The 18,012-nt window shown below is 38.0% G+C and overlaps 1 protein-coding gene across 5 annotated transcripts in view; it reads right to left on the bottom strand.

Moving 5' to 3' along the window:
• The window catches only part of Ash1l (ASH1 like histone lysine methyltransferase), a 173,359-nt gene that overhangs the window by 108,385 nt on the left and 46,962 nt on the right, over positions 1–18,012 (bottom strand). For all 5 annotated transcript variants that reach the window (XM_015502764.2, XM_048814726.1, XM_048814727.1 and 2 more), the window contains exon 3: positions 10,869–15,432. In XM_015502764.2, coding sequence (XP_015358250.1) covers positions 10,869–15,432 — 4,564 coding nt within the window. The remainder of the gene's footprint in view (positions 1–10,868; positions 15,433–18,012) is intronic.

Here is an 18,012-nt window from a genome sequence, read left to right as displayed (position 1 = left end):
CCCCCCCCCCCCCCCATTAGACTGGGATTATGGAGTTTCAGAAAAAATACACAAGGATGAAGTTCTCTTATCACATTATATCAGAGAATACATAATATCATCACATCTTATCATAGGTGAAGTTTATATTATATGAGGTTAAGGGGATGCTGGCAGGCCTCTTTATGTTAAAGTTACTATTTTTACCTTTCTATTCTTTATTCCTTGGAAATGAGTCACTATTATCCAGCTTATATTCAAGTGGAGGGTAATTATCTCCACCTCCTAAAAGTGGATGACCTATATATTATTTGGAATTCTTCTGTAAAGAATTTTTGCCCCTTTTCTTCCATGTATTTATATAGCCAATAATTTATTTTTATCAGCATGAATTCATGGATATTTTTAAAGGTAATAACCTAAGAGTTGTAAGCACAAGAAGACCAGGCGGGACACAAACTTTACAGATCAGCCAAAAGCCTTTATTTAGGAATGGTGTCATGGATCTGATGGACCCACTCTTCTGGTGGAAAATGAGCCACTGAATAAAAAGAGGAGACTGGGCTTATGTAGGTTAAGTGTCTCAGCTTGAGCACTCAGGAATTTGGGGTCTGTTTTATTGGGCAAAATGGGAGGGAGTCTGAGGTTGGTGGTTAGTATCTGGGATTTATCTTACTGGGCCAGATGGAGGGCCTGGGTCAGTGGTTGGTATCCTAAAGGATTTGTTCAGGGAAGGATTAATGCTTTGGCCTCTTCCCAGAGACTGCCTTTCTAGGTTTGATGGACACCTCCTCCCCAGGGTTTGTTTTATCACCAGGAAAGAATGTACTAGGAAAGGCTTAATGCTCCCAATGTATGGTTGGCTTTCTCACTCCCCTTTTCTCAGGACTATTTTGGGGTTTGTCATTTTCCATATCTAATAATATTTATTGTTTTATTCATTATTTATTATGTTGCTTAAATTGTCCCAGTTTTGGTTAATGGGAACTGTTTCAGGATAATAATGTTCTAAAGGTGATCAACAACTTTGTACAAAATATGAATGTTTTTTGGGCATTTTAATATAATACCAAATTAATGTAAAATGAATATATCTTATGTATGTGGTATATGGGAAGAAAAAACAATGGAAAATTCAGGAGATCAATTTAAAAGAACATATAGTTATGCTTTTTTAAAAAATGTTTTTTAGTTTTAATTGGACACAACACCTTCATTTTATTTATTTGTTTGTTTATTTGTTTATTTAGTTTTATGTGGTGCTGAGGATTGAACCCAGTGCCTTGCACATGCTAGGCGAGTGCTCTACTGCTGATCCACAACCCCAGCTCCTATTCTTTTTAAAGTGATTTTTTAAATAGAAGATTTAAGCATGAGTAAAATTCATTGAAATTGCTAGAAAATAGAAAGACAACAGCAAAAATGAAAGGTGTAAATATCTTAATTATCAACATATCCCCTCTTTCCATTCACAAAACACATCCCAACTGCCTAACTGATCTAACACCTTGTCAGTCTTGACTATAAACTCCCTTAGGAAACCCATGTGAGTTGGGTGTGGTGGTGCTTGCCCAGGATTCCAGAGACTGGGAGGCTGAGTCAGGAAGATCACAAGTTCAAGGCCAGAGTTGGCAACTCATCAAGACGCTGCCTCAAAATAAAAAATAAAGGGTAAAGCCAGTCACACTGGCACATGCCTGTGATCCCAGAGGTTCCGGAGGCTGAGGTAGGAGGATTGGAAGTTCAAAGCCAGCCTCAGCAACTTACTGAGGCCCTAAGTAACTCAGTGGTTAAGTGCCTTGGGCTCCATCCCTGGTACCCGCCACCCACCCACCACCCGTCCACCCCCACAAAAAAATCATAGTCTGTGCACCCTAAATATTATCTTTTCTTTTTTGTGGCTTCCACAATAAGTCACTAAAATTTCAGGTTTGATTTCTTGTGCTGTAGATCCATATGTCACAAAATAGCATGAAAGCCAAATCTGTTTTCTGTATTCAATCTTGTTCCCCCCAACCTTTTTTTTTTTTTTTTTGGTATCAGAGATTTAACCCAGGTGTGCTTAACCATTGAGCCACATAGGCAGCCCTTTTTATTTTTTGAGATAGGATCTCACTAAATTGCTCAAGGCCTTGCTAAATTGCTAAGGCTGGCTTTGAACTTTCAATCTTCCTGCCTCAGCCTCCCAAATCAATGGGATTACAGGTGTGGGCCCCAGTGCCAGGTTACCAATCTTTTCTTTTTGCATACCGCCTCATTTCACTTAATCTCATTACTATTCAACTAATTGCCCAAAAGGAGTACCTGGGAGCCATTCTAATATCCTTCACATTTCTTCTTATTTGTTCCTTCTGAATATGTCTTTTCTATCCGTGACTTCAGGCCATCACACTATTTTGCTGAAACAGTTTCTAAACTGATCTCTTTTCTCTAATCCACCTTTCTTTCACATTGTCATCAATGTAGTCTCATCAAATCATTCTTCTGCTTAAAATCTTTAATTTCCTTTTGTTTACAGGGTAAACTTAAAACTTCTTGGTGTCTTATAAACAAAAAGCTTTATGATCTTTCCTTGTCCATTTTTCCAGCCTCATCTCTTAGGTTCCACATCAGGTTATTAATACTTAAAGAAGCACAGTTATCTCTAAGCCCCTGACAAAACTCATTTCTCAGTCAGAAATAGTTTTTACTCCTGGTTCTTTATATGCTAAATTCAAAACCCTTTCTCAACTCTTTTAAAAGTGAGTCCCTTGTTTCTCTGTTCCTAAAAATACCTTGAAACATCCCACTATTTGTTGAGGGTAGAATTTAAAGTTATTGAGGGCTATTTTCCTTATACCTAGCACACAACACGCACAAAATAATGATTTACTGAAAGGTTAGTTACTCTTTTTTTAAAAAAATATTTTTATATATATCTTTAGTTCTTGATGGACCTTTATTTTATTCATTTATTTATATGTGGTGCTGGGAATGAAACCCAGTGCCTCACACATGTTAAGTAAGTGCTCTACCACTGAGCCACAACCCCAGCCCAGGATAGTTACTCTTAAGGGAATATTTAAGAACAAAAGTCATATCCTTAATGTATACCTTAGGTAAATTAAGTTCTGTCCTTAAAAGGATCAAATTTGAAGATATCTGAGGTTGAAATTTTGCTAAATTTTATTTAAGTAAAAAATTTCCCTCAGTGTGTGTGCAAGCACACAGCACTGGGGACGGAACATAGAGGCACTCAACCACTGAAGCATGCTCGATCACTGAAGTAATCACTGAAGTGTTTCCCCAGCCCTTTAATTTTGAGACAGCAAGATACTAAGTTGCAGAGGCTTAGGATCCTACTTCCTCAGCCTCCCAGTAGCTCAACTGGTTTTTGCTAAAAGGATAATTAAACGTGTTCTCATGTTAAGTTAAAAAGGCACATTAAGTTCTTATTAGAAATGAGGAATTAGTTTGTGTGTTGACAGAGCTGAAGGGGAAGAGGGTGTAAAGGGAGCAGACTCAGGGGTTGAAGGGCTTTGAAGACTCTGGAGATTGAGAAGGTCCCTCTACTCATGTAGCTGGAGGAGTCCTCCCAGTCTCCTTGCTCCTGTGGGGTGAGAAGCCAAATAAGATTTTTTGGGGGATGGGATAAAATGATGGAGAGAAAACTGGTGATAGGAACAGGTAGAGCCTGGTGGAAAACTGACCAAGAACCCAGCTTCCTGCTTGGTACTCAGACATCTAGTCCCCGTAATACACATGACCTTCTGGTCCCCATTCCCCACAGGAACCCAAAGTTAAAGCATCCCTTCCAAATCCTAGCTATCCCCCTTCCCTGTTGATTTCTCCTTGCCAGGGAACAGAGGCCAAGAGTCTCCAGGAAGAAGAGGATGGTAAGCAGGGATTCCTTCAGAATGAGCAGGTCTGGCTCCATCTGAATATCAGCCTTGGTAATGTGCTTCTCCACACACCATCTCTCCAACCTCCAAGAATCTTCTTCAAGCCCTGGGGTCTCATTCTTCTTCCCTGCAGACCTATCTCCCTCTGGATCTGGTGGCTGAGGATCAATCTGTTTCCTACAGGAACAAAGGGCCTCCTTCCACAGTCTCCAAAACTCTTCAAGCCTGGCTTCCACTCTACCCCCACATCCAGAAGAGAAAGAACAGCTCTACAAAACCATCCACAATGACCAGTGCCAAGGGATAAAAAGGTCATCTTTGCTGTACCCAGGGGAACATGAGCTCCTGGAATTGAGGCTAGGAGTTCAGAACAGTGGTGATGGTGGGGTTAAATGGAGTAGTGAAGATTCCTGTACACATAATTGCTAAGACTTGAACCCCCAACCAACTCCTTTCTAACTCTCGGGGCTCAAGGTTGGGCAACTTACTACATGTCCTCAACATTGTTTGACAGGGGTATCAGAGACTGGAAGGTGCAGAGAAATCACAATATTCACTGCTCGCATCTTCCCTGGGAACTGGACACAGTGGAAGTATTCTGGGGATAGGCAAGTTAGGATAGTCATTTAATACCCTTCTCAAGTATGGGGGAGCCTGAGGCAAGTTAAGAAGATCCTAATCAGTGATCTCAGAAATATCTAGGAGTCTCTTTTCTGAGCTGGGTCAAGCAGGGTATGAGGGCTCAGGTCTGCCCCTCCCAAGAAAAAACACAACACCCAAGGTTATAACCTAAGAGACAGCTCCACCTTCCTTCTCAGAAAAAAGGGGGAGGGTGGGCACAAAAATAGAGATTAAAACTCTTCTAGTCAGGCACAATGGCCTGCCTGCCTGTAATCCCAGCAGCTAGGGAGGCTGAAACTGGAGGATCAAGAATTCAAAGCCAGCCTCAGCAATAGGGAGGCACTTAACAACTCAGTGAGACTCTGTCTCTAAATAAAATGCAAAATAGGGCTGGGGGTGTGGCTCAGTGGTTCAGTCCCCCAGAGTTCAATACCCAGTACCAAAAAACAAAACCAAACAAAAAACAACAACAACAACCTCTTCTTCTACTCCAACTACCAGCTCCCTCTAGCCTCTTGGACTGAGGTGCCTACCTTTAGTTTTGCCAATCCTCCCTCTCCATCTCTGCTCTGAGTCTGTTTGATTTTTTGGTTATATAAATAATTGCAATACTCCCGAGGAATGGGAAGAAAAATCAAGTCACATCTACATTCTCTTAGCAGTAATTGTGAAGAAGATGGAGAGATTTCAAAAAACAGCAATTAGTAGAAGAATTTAGAGTTCTGATAAGAATATAGCTGGTCTTTGTCTCTGGTTTCTGGCACAGCTTCAAAAGCTTTAGAATTCTGAGTGACAGGAATGTCTTTTGTTATGCCTTTGAGATGATTTACAGTAAGCCTTAGGATAACTGCAGGACGGGAGCTGGTAGTCAGCCACATGATTATAAGTTTGAAACTTTGGACCAACCTAACTTCTAGGGGGCTAGAAACAGAGCTCAGTCACATAGTGGATTAGTTAATAAAAAATGCCTCTCATGAAAACCCAATAAAATTTCCAGGAACTGAGGTTCAGTGGAACGTCTATCTGGTGAACACAATAATATGCTAAGAGGGTAACATTCCCAGATTCTATAAGGAGAAGGTGTGTGGAAAGTCTTTGTCTCCCACCTCCATCAAATACTGTCTTATGCAGCAGCTCTTCAACTGGTTGCTCCTAATCTGTATCCTTTTTAATAAAACTGTAATCTAAACAGCACTTTCTGTAAATTCCAAAAATTGTTACAGCAAATTATCAAAATTGAAGGGGCTGTAGGAAATCCCAAATCTTTTGAAGACTGGGCAAAATCTGTATGGTTCAGAGACACTGAAATGTGTGACTGGCACCTGAAACAAAGGCAGTCTTTGTGATGGACTTTGTTCTTAACTTGTGGAGTCTTTTCACTAATTCCAGGCAGTTAACATCAAGAATAAAAGAATTCAAAGACATCCAGCTGATGACAGAGAATTGGTAATAGAACTTCAGTGAGGTCTTAGTATTTTTTTTTCATGTTATTTTTTAAAATAAAGAAAAGACAAGTTCTTATTCTTTACATAGATATGTCTGCATGTTTGACTTCCCTGCTATTTCTCTCATTTCCACAGGAATGTGAAACCAGGTTCACATCCATCATTACATCCTGACTTCTGTAAATGCCCTCTTGGATATTTCAGTGTCCATGTAGATATTAACATTCAAATCACTTAATCCATCACCTCATATCACCTTCACCTTCTCCATCCTTTGTAAGGTCCTTCTCAAAGCTCTCAAATTAGGGACTTCAAATTCAAAAATTTCTTGCTTAAATAGCTTTGAAAAGGACCAGAAATAATACATAACAGGAAACTGTGATAACTATGGCAAATGGAAAAAAAGGAGGCACCAGCTAAAGGAGGTCTGCCACATCCAAGAAACATGAATTGATTGTTGCTAGATGTTCTAATTTTTTTGACAAGCAAAGTTCTAAATTTTTATGTGAAATGACCAGATTCTGAAATTTTAGCTATTTATCTTTTAAATCTGTAGAGATCACCATAAAGACTTATACATAAGCCAGAGGCTATCATTAACCATTTCTTTTACTTATAGAAGTTTCTTATAACTATCCAAGGCTCTTTTTTTCCTCACTCTTTATCTTTTCCCTAGAGAAATAACATCACCCTGACTATACATATGTGATTCATATGTATTTATGTGCAGTAAAATAGCTCATGTATCATTGATACATGATAAGCTGCATTATTTTTCAAAATACACAAATGTTACATATACATTTATTTTTCAAAATATACAAATGTTTTCCAATACCAAGTTAGCAGCTGAAAAAGAACACACTAAACTAACTAAATGCATAAAGCCATGGAGAGATGAAGTTCTGTTCAAAATGCCTAATCATCCCACATGCTACAAATTTTCCTGCAAGGATTTATCATGTGACTTACCCCAATCTTTGTGCAAAAGAAACAAACAAGGTCAATAAACCAAAACAAGCTATCTCCAGTATCCCTACATTTACCAGCCAATGACATCCTTTTGTGACTGTAATTGAGCAGCTCTAATCCCTCTTGATGTTGTCTTCTATCAAACTACTTCCATCTTTTCCTCAAAAGTTTACGCTTATGTTTATGTCTTTCTCTAATAATTGATTATCATATAATTTTTTTTTTTTGTATTTGATACCAGGGATGAACCCAGATGTGCTCAACCACTGAGTCACATTCCCAGCCCTCCTTATAAAATATTTTATTCAGAGGCAGGGTCTTGCTAAGTTGCTTAAGCTCCTTATGCTGGTTTTAAAGTCATGATTCTCCTTCCTCAGCCTCCATAGTGCTAGGATTACAGGTGTGCACCACTGTACCAACTAAAGTGTCTTTTTAACTATTGCTGTTTCTATAATTATTATTTTGCTTGATATTCTGCACAGGTTTTAAAAGTCTGTTCCCAACTATATTTTACCCAGAAGGCCTTTTGTTTTTAGTGAATGATATTGCTAAAAAAAATTTTCAAAAACTCAGCAATGGGGCTAGGGTTGTGGCTCAATGTGAGCACTTGTCTGGCACACATGAGGCCCTGGGTTCAATCCTCAGCTCCACATAAAAAGACAAATAAAATAAAGGTATTGTAGCCATCGATTTATTTATTTATATATATATATATTTATACACACACACACGTATGTATATATAACAAAAAGCTCATAGTGAAATGCTTCAACCTCCCATCCAAACTTTCATAATGAGCCCCATAATTACATATCCAATTGTCTACTCAGTATCTCTACTTTAATCTTTTTTCAGGTACCTCAAACTATATATATTAGAGAGTTGAGGGCATAGCTCAATATTAGAGTGCTTGCCTAGCTTGTGCAAGGCCATGGATTAAATCCCCAGCACTACAAAACAAAAAACTGTACAACTATATTTATTAGAAAGTAAACATCAGGGGCTGGGGATATAGCTCAATTGAGAGAATGCTTGCCTTGCATGCACAAGGCCCTGGACTCAATCCCCACCACCACCAAATAAAAAAATAAAAAATAAAAAGAAAGAAAGTAAACATCAGCTGTTCCCTAAATCTGCTCATCCTTTAGCCTCCTGTGTCTCAGTGCACGGCATCAATAATCTCCCAAATGTTCATACAAAAAGTGGTCTACCATTCTAGTCTAACCACCATCATCTTATTTAGATTACTACAATTCCTTTTATCCCCTCCAATTTAGTGTTTATACTGATGTCAGTATGATCATTCAATAATGCATATCTAAACTCAATTCTTCTGCATCTTTTGCCCTTAGTACAAAATTTTATTATATAGTCCGGCTGTTTTCTGTTACATCTTCTACCATTTACTCTTTTATATTCCTTATCCTACCACAGTGAAGCTTTTTTCCAGTTTATCTAATATCCCCATCACAGTGTAGCTTTTTTCAGTTTGTCTAACACCTAAGTTCTTTCCTAGTTCAGGATCTGCAGACATAATCTAAGCTAGGACTTATTATCCTTCAAGTTCCATTTTTTTTTTAAAGTGGGAGGTGGGGGCGGGGGGAGTTACCGGGGATTGAACTCAGGAGCACTAGACCTCTGAACCACATCCCCATTTTATCAGAGACAGGGTCTCACTGAGTTACTCAGGCCTTGCCATTGCCGAGGCTGGTTTTGAACTCACGTTCCTCCTGTCTCATTCAAGTCCCACAATTTTAACCCTCGGGCCATAACTAATAACTCTACGTAATTAGATTCTTTTTGCCCTGTCCTTTATTCTCCATCTCTTCATTTTGTTATACTTACTTCAAAGCATCCTATTACATTAACTTCATAGCTCGTTCTCAATTATGTCATTATTTGCTTTATTTCCTATTCATCTTCCTTCAATAAGCTAAAAATAAATGAGGTCAGATATCAGGTTTTTAAAAAATTTTTAGTTATAAATAATACCTTTATTTTATTTATTTATTTTTATGTGGTGCTGAGGATCAAATCCAGGGCTTCATATGTGCTAGATAAGCACTCTACCATTGAACTAAAGCTCCAGTTCCAAGATATCAGGTCTTTACTCTCTACTATGTATCACTGAGTTAAACAGTGCTGTTGTTTTTGGAATAAATGAATGAACAAATGAATGAATAAATGAATGAGTGGGATTCTGTTTACACAGATAAGTGCTATTAATGCTTCAAGTGCAGTTAAGGGTCACTAAGGGAAACCTCCTCTGATTTAGCCCTTCCCCCCATTTTATAATTTCATAGAACTGTTCTTTTTTTATATCCTTTAACACAATTTTAATGAAACAATGTGATTCTTTTCTGGTTGTTATCCATTACCTCCACTAAAATTCCCACAAAACAACAAACCTTTGTGCTTTAATTCCTATTATGTAACAAGAGCTCAAAAGGAGACTACCTGGTAAATAACAGATGCTCAAAAACTGTCACTGATTACATATTTGTTTTAAAAATTGTCAAATGAACCTCAATTTCTCCACTAAGCAGCTAATAAAGAAAGAAAAACAGTTTAAAAGCTCCTTTTCTGTTTCCCCCAATTCACAAGATTTTTTTTTAACTGACACAATATCTTTATCTTATTTATTTATTTTTATGTAGTGCTGAGCATCAAAACCAGTGCCTCACATGTGCAAGGCAAATGTTCTATCACTGGGTCAAAACACCAGCCCCACAAGATTATTATCTTTTAGAGAAATAATTGCAACACTTGTGTGCTTGCTACATACAAATCAATGTACAAGCACTAAAATATCATTTACTTCTTAAAATATCTCTACTAATCCCATTATACAGGAGAGGGTATTGAAGCTAAGAAAGTCTTAAGAGAATCTGATGAAATCTATGGATTTTCTATAGAAAAATATTCATGAACATACAACTTTTTTCCAGGTTTGTGCAGTTTCTTTTCTTTTTTAAGGGATGCTCTTTTTTTGTAATCATACACAGTAATATTTATTTATTTATTTGTTTGCTTATTTATTTATTTATATGTAGTGCTGAGGATGGAACCCGGGGGGCCTTGCACATGCGAGGCAAGTGCTCTACCGCTGAGTCATAACTCCAGCCCCGGTTTCTACAGTTTCTAGAGTTAATTTACAAGCCTTCAGAGTTGAGATCTGTGATAAATAATTTCTAACTTAGCTACGTGTTTTTGAATGGATAATGTTCTTTCTTGTTTTCTTTTTTAATTCAAGACATTTCTAGAGGATATGATTATATTATCTAGATCTATACCATTTCTTTTATATCTAATGGAAACTGCTTTTAAGAAGAGGTATTCTGCAAATAAAATCCCCGTAAATACTGAGTTAAATTTTACAAGGCTGAAAATATTCAGGTCTTACATTTTTTTTTAAGACATATTATACAAGGTTAATAACATATTCTTCCTATAACATAGAAGCATTTATAATTGCTTTAAAAATCCTACTCTCTATTAACAGGTATCTCTCAGCTATTTCTTTTTTTTTTTTAAATATTTATTTTTTTAGGTGTAGATCGACACAACTCAATGCCTTTATTTTTATGTGGTGCTGAGGATCCCGCCTGCGCAAGGCAAGCGCTCTACCGCTTAGCCACAATCCCAGCCCCTCTCAACTATTTCTTAACAAATGGTATTGTGTACAGCCGTTTTGCAGGAGGAAAGTAAATAATTTTTTTTCCTGGTTTCCAAAAGTTGTGTAAAAAATTTTTTTTTGACAAAGATACCTCAGTTCAAGATTCAAAATTAGTGCAAAGACATTTCTTATTTCTTTCATCTAAGAAACATGAGAACTTTGAAAAGATTTCAAAATACATTTATAAAAAGGTAATTTAAAAAAAGATTAAAAGTTCAACTACATGGTATCAGGCAACCAATGGGGAAAAAATTTATACTGAAACAAAAATAAAACAAGAAATAACCCTCTTACCTGTCAAGGTCTGTATAGCCCTTTCACTGGAAGGCAGTGGCTCCTTTCTGTGAGGTCGATTTAGTGAAGTGTCCTGTGCAGAAAAGAGTCCAGGACTGTCAGTTAATTTCTTCCGGCCACTGGAGTTAGGGTTTGAAACTCTGCAGCTGCCTATTGCACTTGTGAAAAGATTTGTATGTTCATCACCGCTGGCTGGCTCAGAGTTGGGAGTGAATCCTCCAAGGGATACACTTGGAGAACTTTCTGAACAGTCAATTTGTAAAGGTGTCTGCAATCCCAAGGCTAAAGAACTAGCCTCTGAAGGCTCTCGGTGGACCCACTGTTCTTCTCTGTTCATTAAGCTCTTTGAAGGAGAGAGATGAGGACAGGACATGTGACACCGGTGCTTTTCCTTATGCTTATATCGCTCTCCAACAGTATCCTTTCCAAATCGATAGCGTTTCAAAGATTCCAGGACAGATCTGGAAGAGCCAGTGTCCATGGAAACCTGGGGTTGTTCAGAAGAACGGTGTTCTCTATGTTTGTGACGGTGCCTGTGTTTGTGCTCAACCATCCAACCATAGGCCATCTCAGGAGGTACGCTGGGGTAGGTACTCATGGATAGGAGAGGAGTCCTGCTGGTTGTAAGAAAGGCCTCCTGTCTAAGTAGTTTATGCTTTTTCTTATGGTATTTAGTGGGATTGAGAAGTAAATGACCAGCATGCATATAGGAAGGAGGTGGAAGTGGAGTGGTGAAAGAAGGAGATGGAGGAGGTGGATAAAGAGTGGGAGGATACCTTCCATAGTAACCTAATCCTATGGGAGCAGCTGAAAGGGGTGAAGGAGAATAAGGCATACCATAAGAGGGATAGAATCCAGTACTAGAAAGAGGAAAACTAAGGCTGTGCATAAAAGGCATTTCAGCCATTGCCTCCCTCATTTTAGGGGGCCTCCCTCTTTTCTTTTTTAAGTCAGGTTTTCGAATGTAGTGCAAAGGATCTAAAGGAAACGAAGGATGTGTATAGAAACTATTAAAGTTGATTCGAAAAATAGTTGGCAAAAGATCTCGGGGGATAAAATGATGACTTCGATGGGTGATCCGAATTTCACTTAGACGACTTATTAGTTCCTCCAGCTCTGCAATGAAGTCTGGATCCTGTCTATTTCGGAGTTGGGGATATTTCTTTTTCCGTTTTCGTTTCTGTCTTTTCATCTTGTCATAGCTGAGGTAATCATGACTCCTGCGCTTACATTTGTGTTTATGTTTTTCTTTAAGACTGCTAAGGACTGTAGAGGTTTCAGGGGGAATCAGAGAAACATGCTCAAAAGAATGCCTTCTCTTTTTTTGTCCACAAAATTTCTCTGCCCTGTCGGATGTGCTGTTATTATCTGTTCCAATTCCACTATCACTGGGAATGGTCTCATCACTATGAGACTCACTAATTGGGGAAGGAGTAGCTTCTTTCAGAGATGTGAGTTCACTCAAGTGTGAAGGAGAATTTGGCAACAAAGTAGGAGGAGATAACCGCCTTCTCCCCTTTGAAGCCTTTTTCATTGCAAGAGTCTGAATCATATTACCCTGCCTAGAGTGCAAATGCAAATATGGCACTGAACTGGGTTCAACAAATCCTGCATCACTACTAACAGGGCTTTGACCTCCACTAGTACCAGAAGACTGAGAGCAAATAGGTGATGGAAGAATCTCAGAACTACTAGCAGATGAAGGCAGTAAAGGGGGAAGGATCTGTCCTAATGCTGAACCAGCTGCCTGTTGAGCGGTTTGCTCAAGGACCGCAAGGCTGGTAGGGCTACCAGAAAGAATGCCATTTAAGACAGTTTTTGGTTTGCGTCCCCTTCTCTTTCCTATGTAAATGGTTCCTTTCTTGCTGACATTTATTTGTTGGCCCAATTTAGAGCCAAATGTGGCAGCAAGACTTGATACTGTATTATGAAGTTTGGATTGCACTTTCCCTTTATTACTTGATTCTACAGAACTTGAAAGAATCTGATTCAACAGCTTCTTTCTCTTTAAAGTCTTCATTTTATTTATTTTGCGGATAATTGTCTTCATTAATTGTCCATTGTTTCTTTTGGTAATTTTTTTATCTGGTTCCATCTCAAGGTCACTCATACTACAGACACTTGGCCTGTGACTGTCATCTAAGTCATCTGGATCCGGAAGCTGATCCTCACTCTCAAAGAAATCACTGCTACTTCTATGGTTTTCACTTTCAGATTCTAACTTGCTTGGACTTTCTGTAGCAACAAATGGAGCCACTGATAGTACAGGTGGCTTCATTTTGACTGGTGACCTCATTTGCCTCTTAGGTCTACCTCTCTTTTTTGGAAAAGGTGATACAGAGAGACTTTGTTTGAAGGAAGGAATTTCAATTTCTGGCTGTAAAATTGGGGGTTCTTGTTCTTCTTTAGATTGTAAAGAAAAAACTTTAGAGGCAGGGATTTTTAAAGTCCTTTTAGGTGGACCTTCTAGTTGAGGCATCTCCTTAGATTTAGGCCTTCCTCTTTTGGGCTTATAAATATCAGACAAAAGGTCACTAGAGACACACATACTGGAGGATAGTTTGTGAGTAGCAAATGACTTATGAGATGGTTTATCACCATCAGTTAAGAGAGCAAGAGATGAAGTTGTGGATTTGCTCAACTTTGGCAATCGGCGTTTAAGGAAGTCATGATCTACAAATGAAGATGATCCAATGTTTTTCATAAACTTGGCCGGCTCAGAATTACTATTTGATAGTGAACTACATGAAACATTTTTAAAAAGCTCTGATCTTTCTAATTCTAGCCCTTTTGGAGACCGGCATGTGCTTCTTGCCACCACTTTAGTCCATCGAGGTTTTCTTCCTTTTCTTTTTTTTAATGGTTTGGACTGCAAACTAGTGCTTAGGCTTTCAGCAACTTGGCAGTGTTTGTCTGATGCAGATACTGCACCTAGTTTTAGAAAAGGTTTGTTACTAAATAAACTAGTGAAGTTAACAACTGAAGGAGTAATTGTATGAATACTGGATTCAGAAGTCAAACTTGACTTTTTTCCCAAGGAAGAGCTTATTCTTGGAATATCTATATGTGTAGTTTTTGAATCATTTAGCTCTTTATCAACCCCTTTAGACTCAATACTTATGCTATGACCCATTGACCTATGACCAACATTCAAGTGGGTATTTTCAGAAGTAAACTGGTTTTTTCCAACAGATTCAGAAATTTCTTCCATTAGTTCTGTGGTAGGACTTAAAAGTAACGGATTCGGAGCCAACTGTGAAGAATTTTCAGGGGGACTTCTGGTTAAAGGATTAATAGATACAGTAGGTGATGGGGAAGGGAGATTGCTTTCTCCTACTGCACTAAAAGGGGATTTAGCTGTAGATGCATCAGAAGCTCCTCCCAATTGAAAGTCTGGAGAAGTGCAATATACGGGAGGTTGCTTTTCATGCTTTGAGGTTTCAAAAGATCCCCTTTCACTGGATGAGAAACTGTCTTGCTGAATGCACGTTCCTTCATTAAACATTTCGTTCTCCAAATTAATGATTTCTTTTCGGACTGAGAACTTTTCCAATATGCTTTCTTTACTCTGCCTTATAACATTCTTTTCAAAAGTTTTGCTGGTGGCACTGTCTTTCAGGGATTCAGAAAGTTCTTGACTTTCATGATTACTGATGTTTGTACTACAAGAAGCCTTAAGTGGTTCCTGAGTGGGGAGCAGTGCTTCGGCTTTAAGGTTTATGGCATCTTTGCCGACCAGTCCTGCCATAGGACAACTCACTAGTTTTTTACCAATGTCCTTATTAACCAATCCCATTGTAGAACTTGCTACAATCTTCTTTGCACAGTCCTTGGTGACTAGGCCAACAGTAGAACCTAATTTCTTTCCCAAGTCTTTATTAACCAGTCCAACCACAGTGCCAAGTCCTAACTTCTTGCCAGACTCCTTATTCACTAAACCTGGAACAATACCAATTCCTAGCTTCTTTCCTGAATCCTTGCTCAGCAGTCCTACTGTAGTGATAGTTCCTGGCTTTTTGCCTAAATCTTTATTAATGAATACCGCCGTAGTGCCAGCTCCCAATTTTTTCACAGAGTCCTTGTTGACCAATCCTACTGCTGCATTAAACACTGGCTTTTTCCCAGGATCTTTGGTTACCAATCCAACTGCTGTGCTGATAGTTGGTTTTTTAATTAAATCCTTATGTATTATTCCAGCTACAGAGCCTATGCCAGCTTTCCTGATCAAATCCTTGCTAACCAATCCTGTTGTTGTGCCAGTTCCTAACTTCTTCGGTTTTGTCTTGGAAGACTTGGAAGGAGGACAAGTAGCAATGAGCTGGGCCAACTTTTCTGTTACACTAGTTCCTCCATTAAGTAATGCTCTGTCCTTTAATTCAGGATCACGGCTACCAACAAGAGAAGATGGTGTTCCATTAATGTAATCTGCCATTTCTGAGTGAACTGGAGAAAGCTTCTTAGACAAAGGATTGCTTTCTCCCTGTGAATGAAGATGGATACTTTCTTCAGACTGACATTCAATGGCTGCAACATCACCTGTTTTCTTGTACAACTTTGAAGGGTCCTAAAATTTGAACAAGAAAAAGGTTTCAGAGAGTAAACCTTTAACAATTCAACTTTGCATTATAATCCAATAAATGTCACATATCAGCTACTACAGATAACAGAGCTTTTAAAAAACCCTGTGCTACACTAAATGTCATAATACATTAATTTATCTGTTGCTATATCAGAAACCATCAAGATATGTTTGTTGACCTTACATCATATAAATCTATACATCACAGAATCTTTAGAAGTATCTCTATGATATTCTTTGACATTGTTTTAAACAGAAAATTAGTAGTTTCTACTTTCACTTTACTTTTGATTGATTACACATTAAGCATATGAATGTACTGTTCGTGAAAAGACAAATATTTCTAGCTAAGGCCCTCTTTTTCTTTCTTTCTTTCTTTTTTTGATTGTAGATGAACACAACACCTTTATTTTTATGTGATGCTGAGGGTCAAGCCCAGTGCCTCACATGTGCTGGGCAAGCATCCAACCACTGAGCCACTATCCCAGGCCATAGCTAAGGTCTTCTTTCAAAATAAAAGTTCACTAACTCCTTCGTTGACTTCAATGACACCAAACCAAAATGGGGCAATCCTGACCTATTTATTTCTACTCCTTTAACTCATTCTAAATATAGTCCTGAAGAGAGCAGATAAAAGCTCTCTTAATGTGGGAAAACTAGAAAAAACAATTTTAAAATTCTTATTTTCGGCAGAATATGTTTTGAGATGAAATCTTACACTAAAAGCCATTTATCCTAAGTAAGTTATTGTATACTGCAATCTAATTCATGAGTCCTCACTATGTACTTTACCAATAAATTCACTACTTCACACAATAGTCTATTTTACTTTGGGACAACCAATAATAAATAGTTCTCTCTAAATATAAAATAATCATGAAAAACCTGAAAAAAATGTAAAGATATGTGGTGTTTGTGGCTAGGAAGACATAAAGATAATAAGTTTGCCAAAGCAAATTTGGTACCAGAATGAAGACAGGTGATTAACTAGTGAGTCACATCCCCATTTTTATTTTGAGACAAGGTCTTGCTAAATTGCTTAGAGACCTAGCTGTTGGGATTACAGGTGTGTGCCACTATTCCTGGCTATATATTTTGTTTTTATCTGTGCTAGGAATCAAAACCCAGGGCCTTATGTCAAGTAAGCCTTCTACCATTAATCTATATGTCCAGTCCAAAACTTACAAAAAAAAAGATCCCAAAACACATCAAACTGTATCAGAAATTACATAATAATATGTGAAATTATTTTTATTACTTTAAAGCATGATATTTAGATTACATCCAGAGTGTCAGAGTTGTATTGTAGCTCAGCGGTAATCAGTCTTGCCTAGCAGGTATAAGGCACTAAGTTTGCTCCACAGCAAAACATAAAAATATTTATAAATAGTAAAATAAACAGTAAAGGTATTAAAAAAAGAGATTACATTTGGAATTCAAGCTTGCCATAAGTTTTGGGGGCTGGGATGTAGGTTGGTTGATTGCTTGCTTGCCTAGTTAGTGAACAAGACCCTCAGTTTGATCTCCAGCACTGGGGTTGGGCAGGGGAGTATTTCCCTCAGAGTAAACATGAAGTGAAATACACTTTGTTATTTTTCTGTAATTTTCAAGATTCACTTTCTCAAATAACAGAATAAGTCTAATAATTTTTCTTCCCAATAGCATTTCAAATATTTAAATTCAGTCAGAATATTTAATCTTTTGCTTCAGTTATACTTCTTTCTAGTCCATTTCTAATTAGAACATTTCAATTTGTAAATATTCCTCTTTCCATGTGGCACCTATATTGAAGCACAATATACTCAATATTTGACAGACACAGAATAAAGAAAAGTGTCTCTTCTTCTGGACTGGACCCTAACATTTGGCCAAGAAGAAACTCGAGGGGGGCCAACCTCATATTCATATTCTTTCCCCTTCCCTACCCCTCTTTTTCATATTCATCGTCCCCCCTCCCCAGCCACACACACTTTTTAGAGAGACAGGGTCTTCCTATATGCCCAGGATGGTCTTAATCTCCTGGACTCAAGTAATACTCTCCATTCTGAGCCTCCCAAGTAGCTGGAAGAGATTTGCTGAGGATCGAACCCAGGGCCTCACATGCTAAGCAAGCACTCTACCACTGAGCTATGGCCACAGCACTGGAAGAGATCCTTAAAAATGTCTTCCAATAGCTTCCCATTCTATCATATAAAGAATCCCTTTCTTCCATGTTTATTTTTTAAACATTAAAAGACTTCATTGTTTTAAATATTTAAAAGTATTTTTATACTCCAAAATTATGGCACTTTCAATTTTAAGTTACCCTTTAAACAAACTATAAGTATATGCATTACATGAATAAAGGTCACAAGCAATATTGAACTAAAAGAAGCTAGAACACTAGAGTGTATATGACATAACTTCATTAATATGAAGTTCACAAATACACCTAACAATTTATGATAGTAAAAGTCAAGCCAGGTGTGGTGGTGATGACTATAAAACCCAGCTACTTGGTAAGTTGAGGGGAGGATTGCCTGTCTGGCTAATTTAGCAAGACTTGATTCAATAAAAAACAAAACC

Source organism: Marmota marmota, unplaced genomic scaffold, assembly GCF_001458135.2.
Source record: "Marmota marmota marmota unplaced genomic scaffold, marMar, whole genome shotgun sequence".
Classification (NCBI taxonomy): domain Eukaryota; kingdom Metazoa; phylum Chordata; class Mammalia; order Rodentia; family Sciuridae; genus Marmota; species Marmota marmota.
This window is presented reverse-complemented; position numbering and strand designations above follow the sequence as displayed.